Here is a 19,647-nt window from a genome sequence, read left to right on the forward strand (position 1 = left end):
CAACCAAGATACAAGATAGAAGTTAGAATGACAAGTTTGTAAATTTAGACTCACACTTCCTTTAGTGTCCTTTTTTCAAAAACAAAATAATCTGGTGTTACAATTGTTACCAGCCAGTCTGGTTAGATTTAATAGTATGTTTTAGCTACTTAAATTAAACTATTGATGATGATAGGACAAAGAGAGCCCAAAATCGTAAGGGAGAATGGTCTAATGAAACTCGGGGTATCAGTAATGTATACTAGGACTTCTCAGAATCCAGGTCAATCATGTATTAAATAATAAGTTATCAGATGACACTACATCATTCAGGAAATGCTGTAGAAGGAAATTTCTAAAGGGGATAAATGGACAACAAAATGGAAGTTATATTCAACAGAAGTAACACATGCAAGGATCAAAAATTCTACCTATGTTGATGGGGATCTAAACTGGGAAACTACTGGGAGGAGGGCAGTAAAATGTCATGAAGATTTCAGCTCTGCACACCTCAGCACTTAAACAAAATATCTTATATACTATACAAAACCTCTATACAAAGCTTAAGCTCAGCTATATTCAAAATAATATGTACAGTTCTGGTCAGTTTACCTCAAAGAAGACTATTGTAGAATGGAAGAAAAAACAGAAATGCTCAACTGACTAATGGGTTAATGCCTCTTCCTTACAAAGGAAATCTAAAACATTTGGGCGTTTTTAGCTGAGATCAAGAGAGAAGGAGGAGAGAATTAGACCATAGTAGACACTCATAAAATTATAAACAATGCAGAGCAAATGAATAGTGTGAAATATTTCCCTCCCTCAACAGAAGAGCTTAGGGTTACACACTAAAATTAGTTAGCAGTAAAGTTAGGATAGAACTGATACAGAGATTACTTAAATTGGTGACTAGATATAAGATGAGATGAAGACTATTCACTTTTAAAAGACTGCATTAGATACATTCATTATATCCTTTGGAATCATCAATACTGTACACAGTATTCCTAAATATACTTGCACTAGACTAGATATATGTCTATAAATGGCATATAAAATATTATACTTTCGTTTCAGTCCTTTTTCTAATAATATCTAAATTTTCCTTTCTACTTCCATAGCACACCTCCCAAGAACTACAAGTAAAGGTCAATTCCCTCTCTTACCACAAAAAAGCCTGTACTAAGAGTCATTTAAATCTTTCGAAACACAAGATGCAACATGGGGAGCTACAGTAGAAAGACCATACAATGAAGAAAATGCTCCTTTATCCATGGAGTATTTGGATCCAGCAGCCTATCTCCAAAATTTTTTCCTAGATAATCACTGACAGTTCAGACCCTTGTGTGTGGTGATATCATTTCATTGCTCTGAATAATCTAGGGTCATCCACAAATTTGGTTCTCTCACTGTTCACCCTTACCTCCACATCATGCTCAAATTTGAATGTTACAAATAAAGCAGTTTAAGAAAAAACAAGCTAAAAAGGGAAAAAGAACTATATGTAAAGTGTACAATACAATAATGAAAACATACAATACTATACTAATTAGTCAAAACTAATTACCTAAATCTATTTCATGGATACAGGACAACTAAACTTAATCTAGCATATCTGAGTAACTTTCTATAGGTAAATTGATTTAATTAAGAAATATGTTTCCTTAATTTTTCCTAGTCCATTCCCAGATATCTGGAAATACTTTTTATCACAAGACTCTAGCCATAGTGATATTGTGTAATCTAAAGTTCCTGAATCTTTCGGAGACACTCTGGCATTATTTAGCAGCAATGCCTTAGGAGCAAGACGTACACACCTAAGACCAACTGCAACACAACTTTTCAGCAATAGTTCTCCAATATTTAATGACACGTGGGCAAAACCACCACATATGTGAAAAATTGTGCTTTGGGTTGTTTGCAAAACCAACACCTATTCTAAAACCTGCAAATTTTAGCAGGTTTCTGTGAGGACATTACAGGATGCAGATAATTTAAAATATATATGCCTTTACCTGAATATGAATGACAAACCATATGAAAGTATACAATCCCAAATTTGCTCTGGAATCATATAACCAAGCGTCTTACACAATTTTTCACAAGAAGATTTTTTTAAAGTGAGCCAAAAGCCTTTACTCATATTTAGAAGTTATCAATCTTAGATGTAAGCCGTTCACCACTCTTCAGGAGTATTTGCTCGGTCAGAACTTATTCTGGGATCCAGACACTTTATAAACGTTTTGTATAAAATATTTCAAAGCTGAATGTATTCAAAGGGTCTAATCAGATCACTACATTCTCAATATTATCTCATTGTTAACTAGAGTGATTTGTAGGCAATATAACCTTCCTTTTCCCTACTTTCTAATAAGGAGGAAAACTGATAGCGCTGTAATCTAAATCACAAACAGCAGAAGCTAAAGGTGAGACATGAGGTCATAAATTTTACTATAATGATCCCAACCACTTAGTAAATTATTTTTCTTTTTTAGAAATTCATAAAAATTATCTTAAAGGCATACTGATATGTACCTGCTCAATTACTATTTCTGATTCATTGTCTGAATACTATCTACTTAACCCAACCTTTCTCAACTTTTTTACCAATGAGAAACCCCTGAAATATTCTTCAGGCTTCTAGAAACCCGAGAAGTGATGTGAACATGCAGAATATGGTTGAGAAGCATAGCTGTGTTCAAGTCCGCTTGTGACAAACTTAAAAAAAAATTACAAATTAATAAACTCCCACCCCATTCAGGAAACCCTCCCAGAGCTGTCAAGAAACCCCAGGGTTTCCCTGGCTGAGAAAGCCACACTTAACCATTTTATCTTCTAGCAGCATGGTACGTTTTAACGTGTGGGATTCCTAACCTACCTTTACACCATTTAGATAGTACTAGTGAACTCTTAAGCCTTTTTTCTCCCAGATAAATCAGTTACTCATATTTTCTCTAGTTACATTATTCTGTATGGATTTAACATTAGCTTCTTAACTGTATCCACCCCTCCTGAACAATCTGGGTTGGATGAAAAGGAGAAACAGATTAGAAAGATTTTTGTTTTATTTCTCCATGGATATTTTTCCATTTCTATACATGCAATGCTTCACAAAATTATAAACAATATAAATGGGAGCCACTGCCAATACAATATCAGGTAAGGTAGGCAGATCCAAAGTTGTAATTAAAATTCCAATCCAATTATTCTTAGGAATTGTGTAGAAAAGCACATGCATGTTTTATTGATTTATAAAAAAATGGGAGAGGAAAAACAATGAAACACAAAGACACATAATAACCAAAATTTTTAAAATCAAGTAATAATTAACTTGATTGTCAAATCAAAGCCAAAATGAAAATTTGTATTTAAAGACATTTCTTATTTATATAATTACTTGCAGAGCAGAAACGATACTGTAATTAATCTGATATGAAACTGTCTAATAATGCTTAAGAGTGACAGTGAAACTGAGGACAACCACATCCATAGCATATTGTGAACAGTTCTGTAGATGTGCTAAAACAAGTGTGTGAGCAGTTTTTAGTGCCTTCTGGGGTCCCCCCATAGCACTTATTTCTCTTATACTATATTTAATTTTTAGAAATATTCCAACAAAAAGAATTCTCACCATTAAAGCCAATTTCCTTCCTAGATCAAAGTCAAAATGAACATCAGCTCAAGCTATATAGAACATCATTGCCGACTCGGAAATTGCAGCTGGTACAAAATGTAGCTGCACGGGTTCTCACTAGGTCATCTTGGAGGATCCATGTCTAGCTGTTGCTACAACAGCTGCATTGGCTGCCAGTCTGCTTCCAAATCAGGTTCAAGGTACTGTTTTTTTCCTTCAAGGCTATATGCGGTCCTGGTCCTACCTATCTGACGGGCCGCTTATCTCCTTATGCCCCTCACAGGCAACTTCACTCTGTTGGTATGAATATACTGAGGGTCCCGAGCCCCTGGGAAGCACATCTGGCCTTGACCAGGGCCAGGGCCTTTTCAGGCCTGGCCCCCACCTGGTAGAATGAGCTCCAGGACGAGCTGAGGGCCCTGCCAGAATTGTCAGCTTTCCTGCAAGATGAAGCTCTTCTGCCAGGCTTTTGGTTGAGGCTGGGCTGCATACCGGGCAATAAGATTGGGTCTTCCCCCATGCTTGTACAATCTGGACCCCCTGGAGGGGGCCTATCACCCCCAGACTTACATCAGATGAACATAGCCAGAAATAGAAGGAATTTGATGAATAGGGGTTTAGGATTATCTGACTGCCATCTTTCTGGATTACTGTTTGTTTTTCTGTTTTATCTGTTTTTTTTAGCTTGTATTTATGAGGTTATGTTTTTAATATTGAAGCTGCCATGAGCCAGCTTGTCTGGAAACAGTGGGATAAAAATTTAATAAAGAATAATAAAATAAGAATAATAAGAATATTTTTCAACTCAAATCTTTCCAGAAACCTACAACAGCTATCATTGTCTTATTGATCTTCCCTGGCTAAAGGACTAAAACTGTCCACAATACTTTTCATTAGCCACAATAAACATGAGTTCCTCTAGCAAGCAGCTTCCCTCCCACATACCCTGAAGGGCAATGCAGTACATCCAAACTACAGGGATAGGCCTAAGCCAGGCTTTCTCAACTAGGGTTTTATGAAACCCTGGGGTTTTTGGAAAGTCCTAGAAAGTCCCAAATGGGTGGGAATTCATTTTTTATATATTTTAAAAATTTGTTAAACATTCATGGGGTGATATGATCTGGTCTTGTTGACCCATTTTTCCCCTTCCAAAATGGCCAATGATGGGTGGGAAGGAGGGGTCCCAGGTAGGAATGTACACAGATTTGCTTCCTAACCCTATTCTACATAATAGCACCACTTCTGGGGTTTTTCAAAGCCTGAAGAATGTTTCAGGGGTTTCTCAATGTTAAAAATTGTGATAAAGGCTGATCTAAACCTCCAATACTGTGAACTCTAATTTGACACTATAAAATAGCTCCCCACAAAGTGATACCAAAACATTTTTATTCTGTACAATACCACATTGTGTGCAAATGACTCCATTCCAGAGTGGACAAACTCAGTAGTAGCAAGCTATTCACTAGCTAGAGCTAACAGAAACAAACAAGGTCACTTTGTTGCCCTTTTGCTGGAGCTGCACATTTAATTTCAGAACTCCCTTCTAAAACATCCAATTCAATCCAAATTCTTAATAAAGAGCATACTTACACAACAGAACTGAACTGCAAGGACAGCAACCGAAGCCTACTTTAAGGACTTGGGTCAACCATTTATTTTACCTATCAAGAAGGACAACAAGACTATGCCTCTAGATAAGTGGAATCTTAGCTAACTCTTGAAGCCTTCAGCAAAGAATCAGATCACTCCAAGTGATTGGGGAGTAACGGCATTTATTCATTTTAAAAGCACAACCCTCATCCCTGTTCTTGCAGGCAGCTCTTTTGTACACTACTGGGTCTGCAATAACCTGCAGCAATGGAAGTGTCACTGACCTAAACATCCCAAAGCAAGGAGGTGGAATACCTGTCCTATCTCTGCCTTGCTGTCCTCAAAATACTTTTATTTCATTGTTGGTGCTATTGCTGCAGCAGCTTGACTGCAGTACAAACACTCCTACTTACCACCAACCTTTTAACAAGATGCTAATTGTCTAATTGTAGAAATATAGGGACCAACCGTGTCAGTCAATGAAGTGTTCTCTCCTGGGTACTGACCATACATAATACCCCTATAAGCACTAGCCCTTCAAGAAATCTGTTCCTCCAATCTCAGCAAAACTATCAAATCAGAAACAAAAACATTCTAGTCCAAAAGGGGAGAATTTGGAAGGCTAGTTTTTGCTACAAGCTTGTTGTACGTAATACTGCTCAGCTACAGAAAGAATCTCAGCTGTTATAGCTTTTGTCATGTTAATGGCTAAACATACTATACTTACAGTGCAATCCTATGTAGTCTAATCTAACTTACTTCAGTAGGCTTGGACTGGAATAACTTTGTATAGGATCATACTACTAGACATATTCCTAACATTTTAAATACATGCCATTATGACCAAGTTTTATTTATTTATGTTTCAATTTCTATACCACCACTCTCAACAACAGCCGTCTCGTAGCGGTTTACAAAATATAAAATCAATAAAATCACAATATAACCCATAAAACCCCATAACAAACATAACATTAATTTCAAATAAATGTTCCTGTCTAGATTTGTGTTCAGCTTTTGTTCTGAGTAGTGTAATTAAAAAAAGATTTAAAACTAAAATAGAACTATTTTAGTTTTAAATCTTTTTTTAATTACACTACTCAGAACAAAAGCTGAAATAATGTTTTTAAACAAAAGGAAAACATAGTCTGGAAAGAAGAAACGGATACACAGGGCTGACTGTGAAAGAAACATTCAAAAGGATACTTTATATGATCCTTTCTGGTGGAGTACTTAGAATGTCAGACTAGGAAAAGTTCAAACCTCTGCTCTGTCACCAAGTTTTAGTGGGTTACTTTGGTCACAATCCCTCAAACTCAACCTAATCCACAAGGTTGGTGAGAAGATAGGGAATGAGCACAGGGGAATCATACGACACCTGAACTCCTTGCTGGAATGGTAGAATAAAAATGAAAAACACTACCTGCAACCTGTAAGCAATGAAAAGAGCTTCAAAGAAAACTGGTTTCCGAAAACAGGGTGGAATATAAATCCCAAAATAAAGTAAACAAAGTTCTCTTTGAAAAGAAAAAAATATATACAGGTTTCTTGACTTCGTATTCCAAATTTTCTGGCATGCTCAGCTGCCAATTAGAGCAGAGCCCAACTGGCTGCAGTGAAGGGCCAAGTGTACAAGACTTCAAAACAAACCAAGCTAAGAGAAGCTAAAGTTGTCACCCATTTAAATTAAGCAAGTTTAAATATATTTGCTTCTTTTGTTTCGTTTATTGTTTACTATTTATAATGAGGCAAGAGCACAAAAATCACTTAGAAGAAGAAAGAAGAAGAAAGAAGAAGAGTTGGTTCTTATATGCCGCTTTTCTCTACCCGAAGGAGGCTCAAAGCGGCTTACAATCGCCTTCCCATTCCTCTCCCCACAACAGACACCCTGTGAGGGAGCTGAGGCTGAGAGAGCGCTGATATCACTGCTCCGTCAGAACAGCTTTTATCAGTGCTGTGGCAAGCCCAAGGTCACCCAGCTGGTTGCATGTGGGGGAGTGTAGAATCGAACCTGGCATGCCAGATTAGAAGTCTGCACTCCTAACCACTATAGCAAACTGGCTCTCTTTGAAATCTGTGTTAAAAATAACTGGTGGAACCTTAAATGCATTAAAGTTCCAGAAGACATTTTTGTACACTTTCTAACCCAGCTTCATGTACACGCGGGCTAAATCTGTTTAAAATTCAAAGCTGAGAATACTGGATACTGCCTTCCACAGCCAATACAAAAATTCTCCTTCTCTGCAGGATCACAGGACACACAAAGCCCTGCATGTGCTTACTTTTAGCCACAACACCATAACTATACAGTACTACTCTTCTGTGTCAAAAATATAGTATATGCAATAACTATATACAACTTATAACTGGAGGCATCACTGAGACTACAGTTTAAGATAAAGACAGTCTTAATTTCCTTGTATACTCTTCTCACAATCCATTTTAATTTCTAATTTATTTGGAATGCCATAATACTTATGGCCATACAGGCTTTACAAGACCATGTGTAGCTAATGCCTGCTCACTCATTCCTGATATGCACTTGGGAGCAAAAGTTATCATGTATTTCTTTTGCTCACAGTAAGTACTTCTAAAAGACATTCGATTTACTAGAATGCAGGTTCTAGATAAGACATGGACCAACTTCATTTCTGCAAAGAACTTTTAAAAACCAAAAACTAGAATCTGTGATCTGCCAACATATTTTACAAATTAGAAATCAAGTCATTAGACAGAACTGCTTTATTTTTTTAAGGAGTAACTTGCCTGCGATCTTGAATTATGTACTTTACAATTTGTATCTTATACTGCCCTTCTGCTTGTACAGGATGGCTCTCTATTACTGGACATGTTCCCCTGGTACCAACCACTTTTCGGTCATGCAGAAAGCACCTAATGCTAGAGGACTGTGTTTCACAATGGGGAATTATGCTCTACTATTGGAACTAAAATATAAGATCCAAACCTAAGTACTTTGTTGCTTCACAGAACCCTAAGATTTACCCAATGCTGCTTCCTGTGCAAGACTCAGAGTGATGAGCACTCACTAGGCTGCCCAGCAGAAGTCTGCCAGTGGACCATGGCCTTCCTTCTGCTACAGTCAATTACCAAACTGCTTCATGGTTCTTAGTATCTTTCAACCTCATTTTCAATAAAAACATCCTACCTTAATTACCTGCATAATGCAACAATGCATTGGATTAGAGCCTGGATTTCACAAAATACCAACAAAACACCAATGATCCAGGATCTTCCCCAGTCTCCCAGGAACCATTTCCAGGCCCAGTTGATTTCCCAGGGTTGAGCAACTCATGTGAACCAACAGCCACACCTTTCGGATGGTTGTATTGGGGAGGGGGAAGAGAATTAGATCATTCTTTTTTGCTTCCTGTATGAGCACAGCTCCATTTACAACAGAGTAAGAAAGGGGCGATTTCACCCTCTCCTGCTACAGCCACCCAACGACAAACAAAGGGCTGTTTGCACACATAAGTCCTTCAACCCCAGGGATAAACTTTCCTGGATTAGAAATGACTCTGAAGCAAGAGGAAAATGGGGGAGGATTCTGCAATTTTTGCACCTGTGTAATGCAGTCTTATGTCTACAATTCTAACTATGGTTAAAATTGTTTAGCCTAGTATTAGAACAGAAATCTTATTTAAAGTTTCATAAACGCAGACTGCTGCCTTGTGTAAAGTCAGTTGAACTGTTATCAACCCAGAAGAAAGTTATCTGTGTTTACACTCTCTATTTGTATTTCATCTCCCTTTACTATAGAACAGGAGGATGAACTACAACTTTCATTAACCAAAAACAGATGAAAGCTTGGTTAGCAATTGCTCATAGTTGTTCATCAAAAACCAAACAAACTAGATGATCAACTCACATCTAATAAGACACCCTCAAACACAGGAAGTTCAGTTGTCAAATACATTCATAGAAAAATTCACAGCATCCCTACTTGTCAGCCTAACTATAATTTCACTGGGGAAACTAAGCATCTCCTTCTCTCTCCCTGGAATCAGTGGAGCTTAAAAATGCATCTTTAGCTGGACTGTGCTCTTAATTTATTGAAGAGTATATCCCGGCATTCAATAAAAGCAATTTCAAAAACCCTTACCATACAATGTAATGCTAAACAAATATGGGTTCATTGTCTGAAGAACCACCTACTCCTGTTTGGCCCTTTTACACTTGAATCTATCTTTTCATTTTCTGATATCCCATAGCCCCAGCCAACTTAAGCAGCAGCAGTTCGGTATTTTAAGAAAAGTGTACAGTTACCTTTCAGTTAAAGATGTCCCTCTAACCAATCCAGAGGGGCTGACCAATCCTGTGAAGAAATAACTCACTATTATGCACAGCCATTACAGCAACTGTCAGCACCACAAATCAATGCTGTTAACATTACTAGGGTAAACAGTAAGACTGTACAACCTATAGTTCAGTTGATTCAGAGTGATCCTGCTTGATCCAGTAAGGGGTCCTCAGAAAAGTAAATACAGAAGGAATTCTTTATATTTAGCAGACTACAGCTCCAAAAATTCTCAGTTTGTTAAGTACATTCACTCCATTCAGAAGTCTTCCCAGGGCCCAAATTACCTTTTTAAATGCAGTGAATTTTTAAGCTACCTCTTTATATTCCACTATTAAAACTGTCTGTTCTATTACAATGCCAAGATACTCAAAGAAAAATTATGCTTAATTTTGAAATCTAGTCTAGCAATGTACTTTGCAATATGCTTATTTATAATAGCCTAAAGTCTGCTTCAGCATTCATCAAGAACTGCTGCATTACTTGCCTGACCTTCAGTACACTCAAAAACAATAAAGACATACTCTAAATCATTAAACAGCTACCAAAGCCCACACAGTGATCTTCCTATGGATATCTCATGTTGTAAAGTGCAGTCACATGCTGAGTACACCTATGTCTATACTGCCCAGTGTACAGCAAACAAAACACAACATTACTAAATTACTAAACAGTAACATTTACACAGGAAACCATGTATGAAGCAGCTATTGTAACCAGGCTAAATTGCAGCAGTCTAGGTTGCCCAACAGAAATGTTAACATTTATTATTGGATCACCCCCAATAATTTGCATAATTACATTCAACCTGAAAAATGACATTAAGTGAAAGTGACAACTATTGTATTAGTATTAATTCAGACTAGAAGTCATTACTGTGAGATAGGTTAGTAAAAGTTAACCAATAACTTGATGGACTGGAGGCTATAAGAAAAGGTTTAAAGCAGTAAACCCAGATTCCTATTATTACAATTTAGTTTGACCTCTTAAAATCCCCTTACCTGTTTAAGAGTTTTATACAGCAGATTGCCATGGGAACAGATAATTTGTTGAACACAATCGTTGTATCCTTTGTTGATAAGCACCTGCTGCCTAGCAATCATCCTGCATGGATACAGGACAGTGCTAGTGTTCTTTATCCACAATACGTTAAACATTTCAAGGCAACCAGAGCAAGCTTGCATTTCAAGATGTCTTCCATCTGCATGTCAAATGGCAACTAGTTAATTCTAAGACAGACTGGCAAACAAATGCAGTTTCTGCAGCTACGGTGCAGGTGCAGCACTGTGCACTTCCTCTTGACCTCTGGTGAAGTGTTGTCAGCTGTGCCCCAAAGTCTCCTGCAGCAAAGAGTTGTACTCCTGCACCGTGGGAACAGCTTTCCAAAGCTCAAGAGCCCCAAATGCAGGAATTAAAGCACATATTTTTCAAAGTGTCACCACTTTTTTTCCTCCTCTCATCATCTGTACTACAAACTACAAGTTTGCAGTGGTACCTACGAAACGATCAAGGTTGCATGCACATCCAAGGTGTGTAGAGCATTTGCTTCAAAACCGGTCAAGTAAGAGCACCAACACCAATGGCACATGTTTTAATGACAGCACTCTAGCTCTCAGGAACTCTTCATCCATTCAGAACTACACCCAGGACTGTATAACTCTGGTGAAAAGCCCCTGGATGTGGAGGAGCTCTTCAAGTATGTCTGGAAACGCGCTATCACTTAATTTTTTAGGAGTTATTTTTTCTTTTTTTCAATTTGGTGGAAAGGTTTTATGCGCAAGATGCAAAGTAATTTCAAACTTTCTTCAAACTAAAATCAGAACTAAGGCCAAACACGTTAGATGAACAAAACAAATCAAGAACTTAAATTCAGGAACTCCAGCTCTTCAAAATCAACAAAGTCCCAGATTTGTACACTGTTCTGAGACTTAAGATGCTTTCCCTGTTTCTTGCATGCCAGCAACAGCACCATTTCCTCGTATAGATGAGGAGATAGCAGCCATTGATCCCCATTCACTGTAAACAAGGGGACACAGCAACGCAACAGACTAGATTCTTCAGATCTGATACAACAGGATGGTCAATATCAAAGCGTAGGTCTCCCTGTTTCTTGTATGAGACCAACAACTATCAGATCGAGGAGGAAGAGCAGCAGCAAAGTACCCCCACAGCTGCAAACAAAGGGGTCAAAGGTTTGTCGTCAATTCATTTCCAGGCAGAAAAACCATTTTCCTCAAAAGAAACAATTTATTTAGAATGAAACAAAATCAGCTCGACTGTGAGCGCATGTTTTGAGTGACAGCTACTTTTAAGCTGTGTGAGCCATAAAAATGTTTTTTTCCTTTACTTTTGCAGAAATCTTGTGTACACAGCACAAAGCAAAGAGGTCAATTTTCCACTTAAAACACGGGCATTGGCATCACAATAGCAGATACACAACTTTTTAAAGCTGCCATTTTAGTAAAATGCACAAATACTAAACAGATAAGCTTTCTTCCATGAGGCCCATGTAAATTCCATACAAGCCAAAGCTTTTCTTCGCAAAGGTCCATTAGAGCTTGGAATCCCTTGTCATCTTCGGTAGTTCACCAGCCTTGCGTTCAGGAGGGAAGAAGAGGTTATTCAGTACAAATGTTTATAACAGGTTTGCCCTCTCCCTAATATTACAGATAGAGAATTACAAGGCATTTACTCAGTATTCTAGAGTCTGAAAGCACCAATCATCCCTCACTGGCACAAGACTTTTGAAATTGAACTTCTATGTATAGATGCACAATGAACAGTTCAGGGGTTAAAAATGTAGTTTACAGACTGATAAGGTAAAAACCCAAGAGAGAAAAAAAATCTTTTTTCAAAAAGGGAATTCAAACCAGAACATGGAATTTAGTGTTCTGTTTGCGCACATCTCCAAAGAAGGCTCATCAGTTACTACAGAAAAAATATCTGATATATAGCAGAAATGCCCTCTCATTCTGAAATTTTTTTACAAGTATAACAATATTCAGCCAGTTTTTCCAAAACACTGTGGCTTGGGCAGAAATAACTGGACATTTCTATCTCCAGTGAGACACCTGGAATATCTGTTATTTCTACCTGCAAAAAAATAAAGATATACCAGGGAAACTCTAGTTGCTTTTATAACTATTTCTTATATCCAATTACACTTCAAATCAAGCTATTTGGAAGGTGCTCTATATGTGTTTTACAGGCAGCCCCTATATTTTCCATTTAGCATACAACACCAGGCAGTCTACAGGACACATTCTCTGTGTTTTCCTCTAAACTGTGTCTACAGTGTAGTGGCTTATATATGTTGTCCAAGAAAGTTTTCTTCTCCTCTGCTCAGTAAAAATTGTTTTAAAAATGCTAATCTTCTACCTCAAGTATTCTCTGAACCACCCAAACTCAAAAGGCCACTCTACAGAATATAGATGTGGAACTCTCAGTAGCAAAGTAGCTTTATGTTCATGCTGCACTGCCAGCCAATTGCTGTTCACGTATTGGATTTCCAAGCATGGCCAATCACTATTCACTAAAACAAGTGTTTAAGGTTCCAATTGGAAAAATATGCTGATATTATCCGTAAGTTCATCTCCCTAAGTTGTGAAAAAAACCAACCCAAAACCCCAAAATGATGTTCAGAAAATATCACTCCTCCATTCTGATGCAATGTACTCAAATGGAGAACAACAGACTCAAAGATACATGTAGCATTCAAGTATGTATTGCCTCTACTAAAACCCCATAGTGCTACATACTGAGACAGCAACTCCCCAAGTTTATTCTCATCTGTGTAGAAGTGACATTAAATTCAACTCCTGCTACAGCTGAATTATTTGCCAGGATGGTTCAAGTGGGTAATCGCACTGCTTTGCATATACAAAACAAATATAGCTACACACACAAAAATCATATTTCAGTTTCAGGGCAGTTACAGCTAAGTGCTGAATCATAAAATATTTTGTCTTATAGAGGACACCTTCAATTCTAATTTATCTCCTCTAGCTACAGATGGGCTATTTAAATCCAATACTTGTAAATAAGGATTTGGAAAAACTGGCATCTGCAATAGTATTGCCCATTTCATAACCTTTACACACTTCAAGTCATGAAGATAAGCAGCAGAACATAATTTGCTTTCATTTTCAATGAGAAAGAATCCACAGTGAAGTTTCCCCAACACCTGGTTTCTAGCAGATTTGCTAGTAAGCAGGCATTTTCACACAACTCACTTCAAACTGAAGTTCTGCAAAGCTTTTAACAAATTCGAGTACTGCATATTAGATTTAACACACACTATTGCTGACTTAAACGGAACACACTGACATTTTATATTTTTGAATAGCAGGGGACCATTTTTAAATTACTAAATGGATCAGGCTCCCTCTCCAAACAAATACAGTAAGGTGTAATTTGCCAACAGTGCCTGATAAACACAGTGACAGACAACACAGTAGCATTAATGTTATGCAGTAACTTGGAGCATACACCTGACCTACCAATGTTGTTTAGAAATGCAACATCTGAAAACACCTCTTTATGCTAGTGTTACCTTTTAAAACTATTCTTCTGCTTTCATTGTTAGCAGCAAGATAAATGGCTCATTTGTCTATGCTGAAAAGGTCTCCAACTTTATACTCCAAAGTTGTGAGTTCTCTAATAGGCATAACAGCATGACTAAGTTTCAATCTGCATCTTGGACCAATGTAATCTTTTCAGTCTGGTTTTTACTCCATGAGGAGCCATAGTTCTAAGAATTAAAAAAGTACTTTGCGTTGGGAGCGAATTGTCTGTTCTATAAGGTGACTGTACAAACAGCCTGTACAAGCTACTTTACTGAGCAGCATCTCATTTTCTCTCAGCCACATTTTAAAGAACATTAATCCTCTCTACCTGGGCAGAACCATTTTAAACTAAACAAATAACAACATTCTTCACTATCAATGGGCTACTACAATATTTTAGAAAACTTAAAAAATGGGGACTAAGGAAATAAAGTAAACGATGCCATAAATCTGTATTGTTTTCTGTCATGGAGCATATATGGAAGAGCTATTAAAAAGCTCATTTTCAAATAAATTATGTTCTGTGAATGAAGGAGACTGATTCCTCAACATCTGGAAATATAAGACAATTACAAAAATGTCAAGAATAGAACAGTACTATCCAGATTACTATAAAACCTTGCATAATGCCCATTATATTTTACCTGAAAAATGTCTAGCAGGTAGTATTTCTATTAACAAGGGATAAAATGATGTTGAAATGGTTGTGTGGCAGAACTTTTCACCTAAATTAGAAACCATCTCTGAAAGTTACACTTATTCCCAAGTTACATTTAGAATTCACTGTACCTACCACACTTTGCAAAGGGCAATAGGAACAAAAATGCAAGTAATCACAGTTGTCTTTTAAGCACCTGCTTCTTGCATTCTGAAACACAAGATGGTCACGGATTATAGCAAAGCTCTTGGCTCTTTATCAGTATTACAAACCAAAAATTCACATGGGTTTGAAAAAAAAAACAGAATATGCTTGCTTAAAGCATTCTTGGTAGCCATGCACTTCTGTGAACTTGGCAAAATCCCCAAACTAATACCCAGTGAAAGATGACAAGTGTGACCAAGAAGGCAGCAGCCAACAGGGAAGTCAACCTTGAGTCAACTTAACTCACATTTTTAATTTCTCAGGTTCTTGATGGAATAATTATTTTGATTTTTAGACTCAGGCCTCCACTTGAGACCAAGCCCAAAAACTCCCAAATGGATTTTTACTTGTCTTTTTAGTCCTGTGATTGTATATGGGTCATGAATGCTTTCTAGCTGCTTAAGTTTGTACATGTAGGGAAGGAATTTTTATATTTGCTTTTTAAAAAGTTATGAAATGAAAAAGGACAAAAAGTTAAAAGCTAAAAAAACAGGCAAACTTTTCGGGGTTTCTTATTTTAGTTGAAGGAGACATTCCCTTCCTTCTACCTGCATATATGCAAGACAGTCAAAGGTAGCCTAGTCATATTAACAAGTAGGTATCATGTCTGCCTTCTAAAGAGTTTATAGAAAATTAGGGGAGATAATATTATCTACAGATCTAATTAAAATTATACTCAGGGAGCTGGCTAAGGCTTAGCGCATAGCACCTGGCAGACACTTGAACTAGGGGGCTGTGTGTAGAGCAGGGTAAACAGAAAGCATGAGGGTTTTAAGATGCACCACGGACAATGATCATAACCAAGTAGTCATCATCTGATTTAGCCAGGGCTTTGGCTGTAGAATCCAGAAACTGCTGAGAAAAATCACAGGGTGGAAAAGCATGCAAGACCCCGCTGTTTTCTTTGTCTTTGTTGCCCCCTACAGGGAGGCTAATCACCCCAGCTGCCTGTTTTTGTTTAAGATAGGACACCAGGTTTCTGAGTGGCCGCTGTGTAGAGGTGGTGTTAGCTTCACCAGCCCCAGATGAGGCACGGTTCTCCGTGGTACCAGGCACGGCCAGGAGAATAGCATATCCATTGGGCCCTGCCACTTTGATACGACGGGTAACCTCATCCAGCTTGGGCTGGTCCAAACGAAGACGCTGGGTGATCTTCAGTTGGGCAACTTTGCCACCAGTTGCTCCTTCTACTAGAAGACCGCTGGCCACGCTCAAATCCCCTTGAAGTAGATGCATGTTAGATGGAAAATTGCTGTTTTTTAATAGAAGCATTCCTTGCCAGGCCAGACATAATTTGGGAGAGGACCCAGACTTTGAGGTTCCATCCTGCTGCTGCTGCTGCTGCTGTTGCTTTTGGGGTGGAGGTTTCAGCCGAGAGCCCCCACCACTGCTCCCTTCCGAAGCATGCTCATCCTTTTTAGCTGGGCTCTTACATTCTTGGGGGGTAGCTGACACAAGGGCACGGTGTTTTCTCTCTCTTTCTGCTGAACTCTTACGGTCACGCTTCTCGCTCTGACTTCTCTCCAAGCTACCCCTACGTGGCTCTCTGATTGGAGAAGGACGCTCCAAGGGAAGCAAACGGGAGGATGGCCGTTCAGTATCACTACTATAACGGTCCCTGGCCACTCCTGGATCGGGACTACGGTCCTGTGGAGAGGCCACAGCTGGGCAGTGCCGCTTTCGGGATGAAGATCGTTCACTGTCTGGTGAACGGTCCAAATGCCGCCCTCCATCCTCCACTAGCCTCCGTTTCCTTGCTGGGTCTCTACTGCTGCTGCCTAGTTCCCTCTCCCCACGGGTTCTTTCTAGAGACCAGCCATCACGCCGGCGTTCCAAACTTTCAAGTGCATCATAGACAGTTCCTCTATTACCTCTGTCCCGAACAGGAGGTGGAGGAGGTACCCACTCTGTCTCAGGATAGAGATCTCTTTCCCGATCTCCATATAGCAGTGGAGGTGTCCTATCCCGAGCACCCCGGAGTGGATCAGGTGGAGCTCCGCGGTGTGTTGCAAAGGCAGATGTTTCTGCCACCAAATCATAGTGGGCAGGGGGAAGCGGCAGTGGCTGCAAGTAGGGCTGCTGATAACGATGTTCAGTGTCAGCAAAATCAACTCTCAGACGGCGATCCGGCCCACCCAAAGGAAATCCCCTCATGTGGGTACAAGCAGCCTGGGCAGCATCCAAGCTCTCATACTGGATATAGGCCCAGGAGTCACCTTTCCGATAATCAATGGTGCGAATAGTTCCAAAACGGTCAAACTCTCTGGCAAGGGCAGCCAATGGAACCCAGGGACCCAAGCCCCCCACCCAGAGTCGTGTGGTGGGTGTTGCCTTACCATAGCCAATTTTGAGAGGATTCCGCAGCAGCAATTTGCCAGACATGGCTATTTTAGCCCGGTGGGCCATATCCAAGTTCTCAAATTTGAGAAATCCATAGGTGCTAGTCTGACCTCTGGATGGCCGTTTAATGTCCACCTCGGTGATAACCCCAAAGCGGTCAAATGCCCGACGAAGGTCAGACTCGCTCACAGTAATATCCAGATTGCCCAGGAACAGGGTACGGTTGGCTCTCTGGTCATCCTCAGGACTGATCTCTTCCTCACTGGCAGTTCCTGTGCCACCAACCCCACGAAATCCTGCAGCGGCTGCTACCACCGCTACCCCAGCCACTCGATCCAGGCTGTACGCAGGCCTCACACGGTCATAGAAGCCCCCATAATCCCGCTCTCTTTCCAGCTCCCTAGGCAGAGGGGGTGGTGGTGGCAGGTGGCCCAGGGCAAGCTGCTGTAGTCTGTAGTCTCTGTAGCCCAACCCTGCTCCTCCACCAGCTGGAGAAAGTGCCCTCTGCGTAGCCCCAGTAGCAGGATGCCTGATTGCTGCGGCTGCTGCAGCCGCTACACCCACCGCCGCAGCGCCATAGGGCGACTCCTTGTCCAAAAAGGCCGGAGAACGACTGCTGCGGCGCCGGCCGCTTCCCCCTCCTCCTCCTCCGCTGCTGCCCCCCACATACACAGCCTCGATCTTCAGCGGCCGGTCGTAGAGGACCAAGCGGCCGCGAGCATGCTTGGCAGCCCGGGCGTCCTCCGGGCGGCGGAAGTTGACGAAGGCTACACGTTCATCGCCCGCGCCGGGCGGGAGGCGACTGATCTTGACACTCACGTCTCCGAACCGCTTGAACTCATGGAAAAGCCCGTCCTCGATGGCCTCGTCGCTCAGCGCGGAGCCCAGCTCGCTGATCTTCAGCGTCTTGTACTCGCTGCTGCTGCCGGAGTCCGAGGGGGGCGCCCGGGAATCCCCGCCGCCGCCGCCGCCGCCGCGGCTGCTGCTGCCCCGCGAGGACGAAGACTCCGCGTTCTTGCTGCTGCTGTTGCTGCCGCTGTAGCCGTGACGGCTGCTGCTCCCGCCGCCGCTCACCGTCGCGGACTCGTACTCGCGGCTGCTGGGCCGACTGGCTTTCTCCAGGTGGAGGCTCCGCCGGCTGCTGCTGCTCCCGCCGCCCTCACCGGAGCCGCCTCCCGCGGATTTCCCGCCGCCATTGCTCGGCTTCTTGCTGCTCCGCTCGCTCCTTGCCGAACAGGAGTCGTCGCCGCCCCGGGACCGCTTGGCCTTGGCCGGGGAGCGCTCCTTGCCCTTCATGGCGGCAAGTGCCTGCGAAAGAGAACCGCGCGCTCAGTGTCGCGCCTCACGCACCCGCCGCCATCTTGGAACCTCCTGCTGAAGGGAGCTCCGCCCCCTCGGCAGCCATTGGCCAGATCCGACTAAACGCGCCACGTTCATTGCACAAAGCAGCTGTCAGTGTCGGGAATATAAAATCTTGGGCCTCAGAGCCCCGGAAGCGGAAAACCCGCCCTTCTGAACCCTCGCATTAGGCGGCGCTCCAGCCGCTCTTAACGTTCCGGAGCCTCGGCGGGCGAAGCAGCAAAGGAGCGCTCGCATAGGTCTGTCGCAGGGGCGATAAAAGCCCGGCTTCATTTTCGTTGGATAATAATCTTATCAATCATGGTGATTTCTCCATCCGTCACGGTCAAGCCGTCAGAGCATTCATTGGCTGCCCCCCCTTCAGCCCTGCGCCCGCGATTTTACTTTCTCCTGCTCGTATTCGCTACAAACTCTCGCGGAACACCTTTGATTTAATTGGACGACGAGGATGTCGCTCAATACCGGCTCAACTGGTGGGCGTGATTTCGGCACCCACGCGCCCACTAGACGGGGCCCACGATCGCTGCGCTTCAGGCGAGTCGCTGGTTTTGTTCCAGGAATGTGGCGCGAAGGACGCAACGGGCCCCACCTACCCCTCCTCCTCGATAGGCGGATGCTGAACGCGGCGCTCTCCTTGCACAGGAGTTGTTCCTGGGGTCTCGTTAAGGGAGAGTGAATAGAGGCGAGAGAATGGGAAACGCAGCAGCTCCCAGACGGACCAGAAACGCTTTGGAGTGGGTCGCCCTCGTAATGGCCTGTGCCAGAGTCAAACAACGGAACCACCGTGCTGCGGGCGTGTGCAGACCAGAAGGCCACATGTTGTGCCTCGGGACGCCCCCCCCACACACACACACAGTTCCAGGGAGCCTTGGAGAAATGAATTGTCGGGGGCTTTCACGGATCGAGTCACCTGGTGGTTGTGGGTTTTTGGGGCTGGGTAGCCGTGGCCCATGGCTTCGGCGATAACTGGCTGGTATCCTCTGAGGCAGGGCATGAGAAGATG

The 19,647-nt window shown here is 41.6% G+C and overlaps 1 protein-coding gene across 12 annotated transcripts in view; it reads right to left on the reverse strand.

Moving 5' to 3' along the window:
* Positions 1-19,261, reverse strand: part of RBM15 (RNA binding motif protein 15) — a 39,627-nt gene extending 20,366 nt beyond the window's left edge. For all 12 annotated transcript variants that reach the window (XM_077334169.1, XM_077334167.1, XM_077334163.1 and 9 more), the window contains exons 1-2: positions 10,520-19,261; positions 9,488-9,536 (exon numbers count right to left, since the gene is read on the reverse strand). In XM_077334169.1, coding sequence (XP_077190284.1) covers positions 15,717-18,581 — 2,865 coding nt within the window. In that variant the 5' untranslated portion in view covers positions 18,582-19,261 and the 3' untranslated portion in view covers positions 9,488-9,536; positions 10,520-15,716. The remainder of the gene's footprint in view (positions 1-9,487; positions 9,537-10,519) is intronic.
* Between the last annotated feature and the right edge of the window lie 386 nt (positions 19,262-19,647).

The sequence above is a fragment of the Paroedura picta genome, chromosome 4 (assembly GCF_049243985.1).
Source record: "Paroedura picta isolate Pp20150507F chromosome 4, Ppicta_v3.0, whole genome shotgun sequence".
Lineage (NCBI taxonomy): Eukaryota > Metazoa > Chordata > Lepidosauria > Squamata > Gekkonidae > Paroedura > Paroedura picta.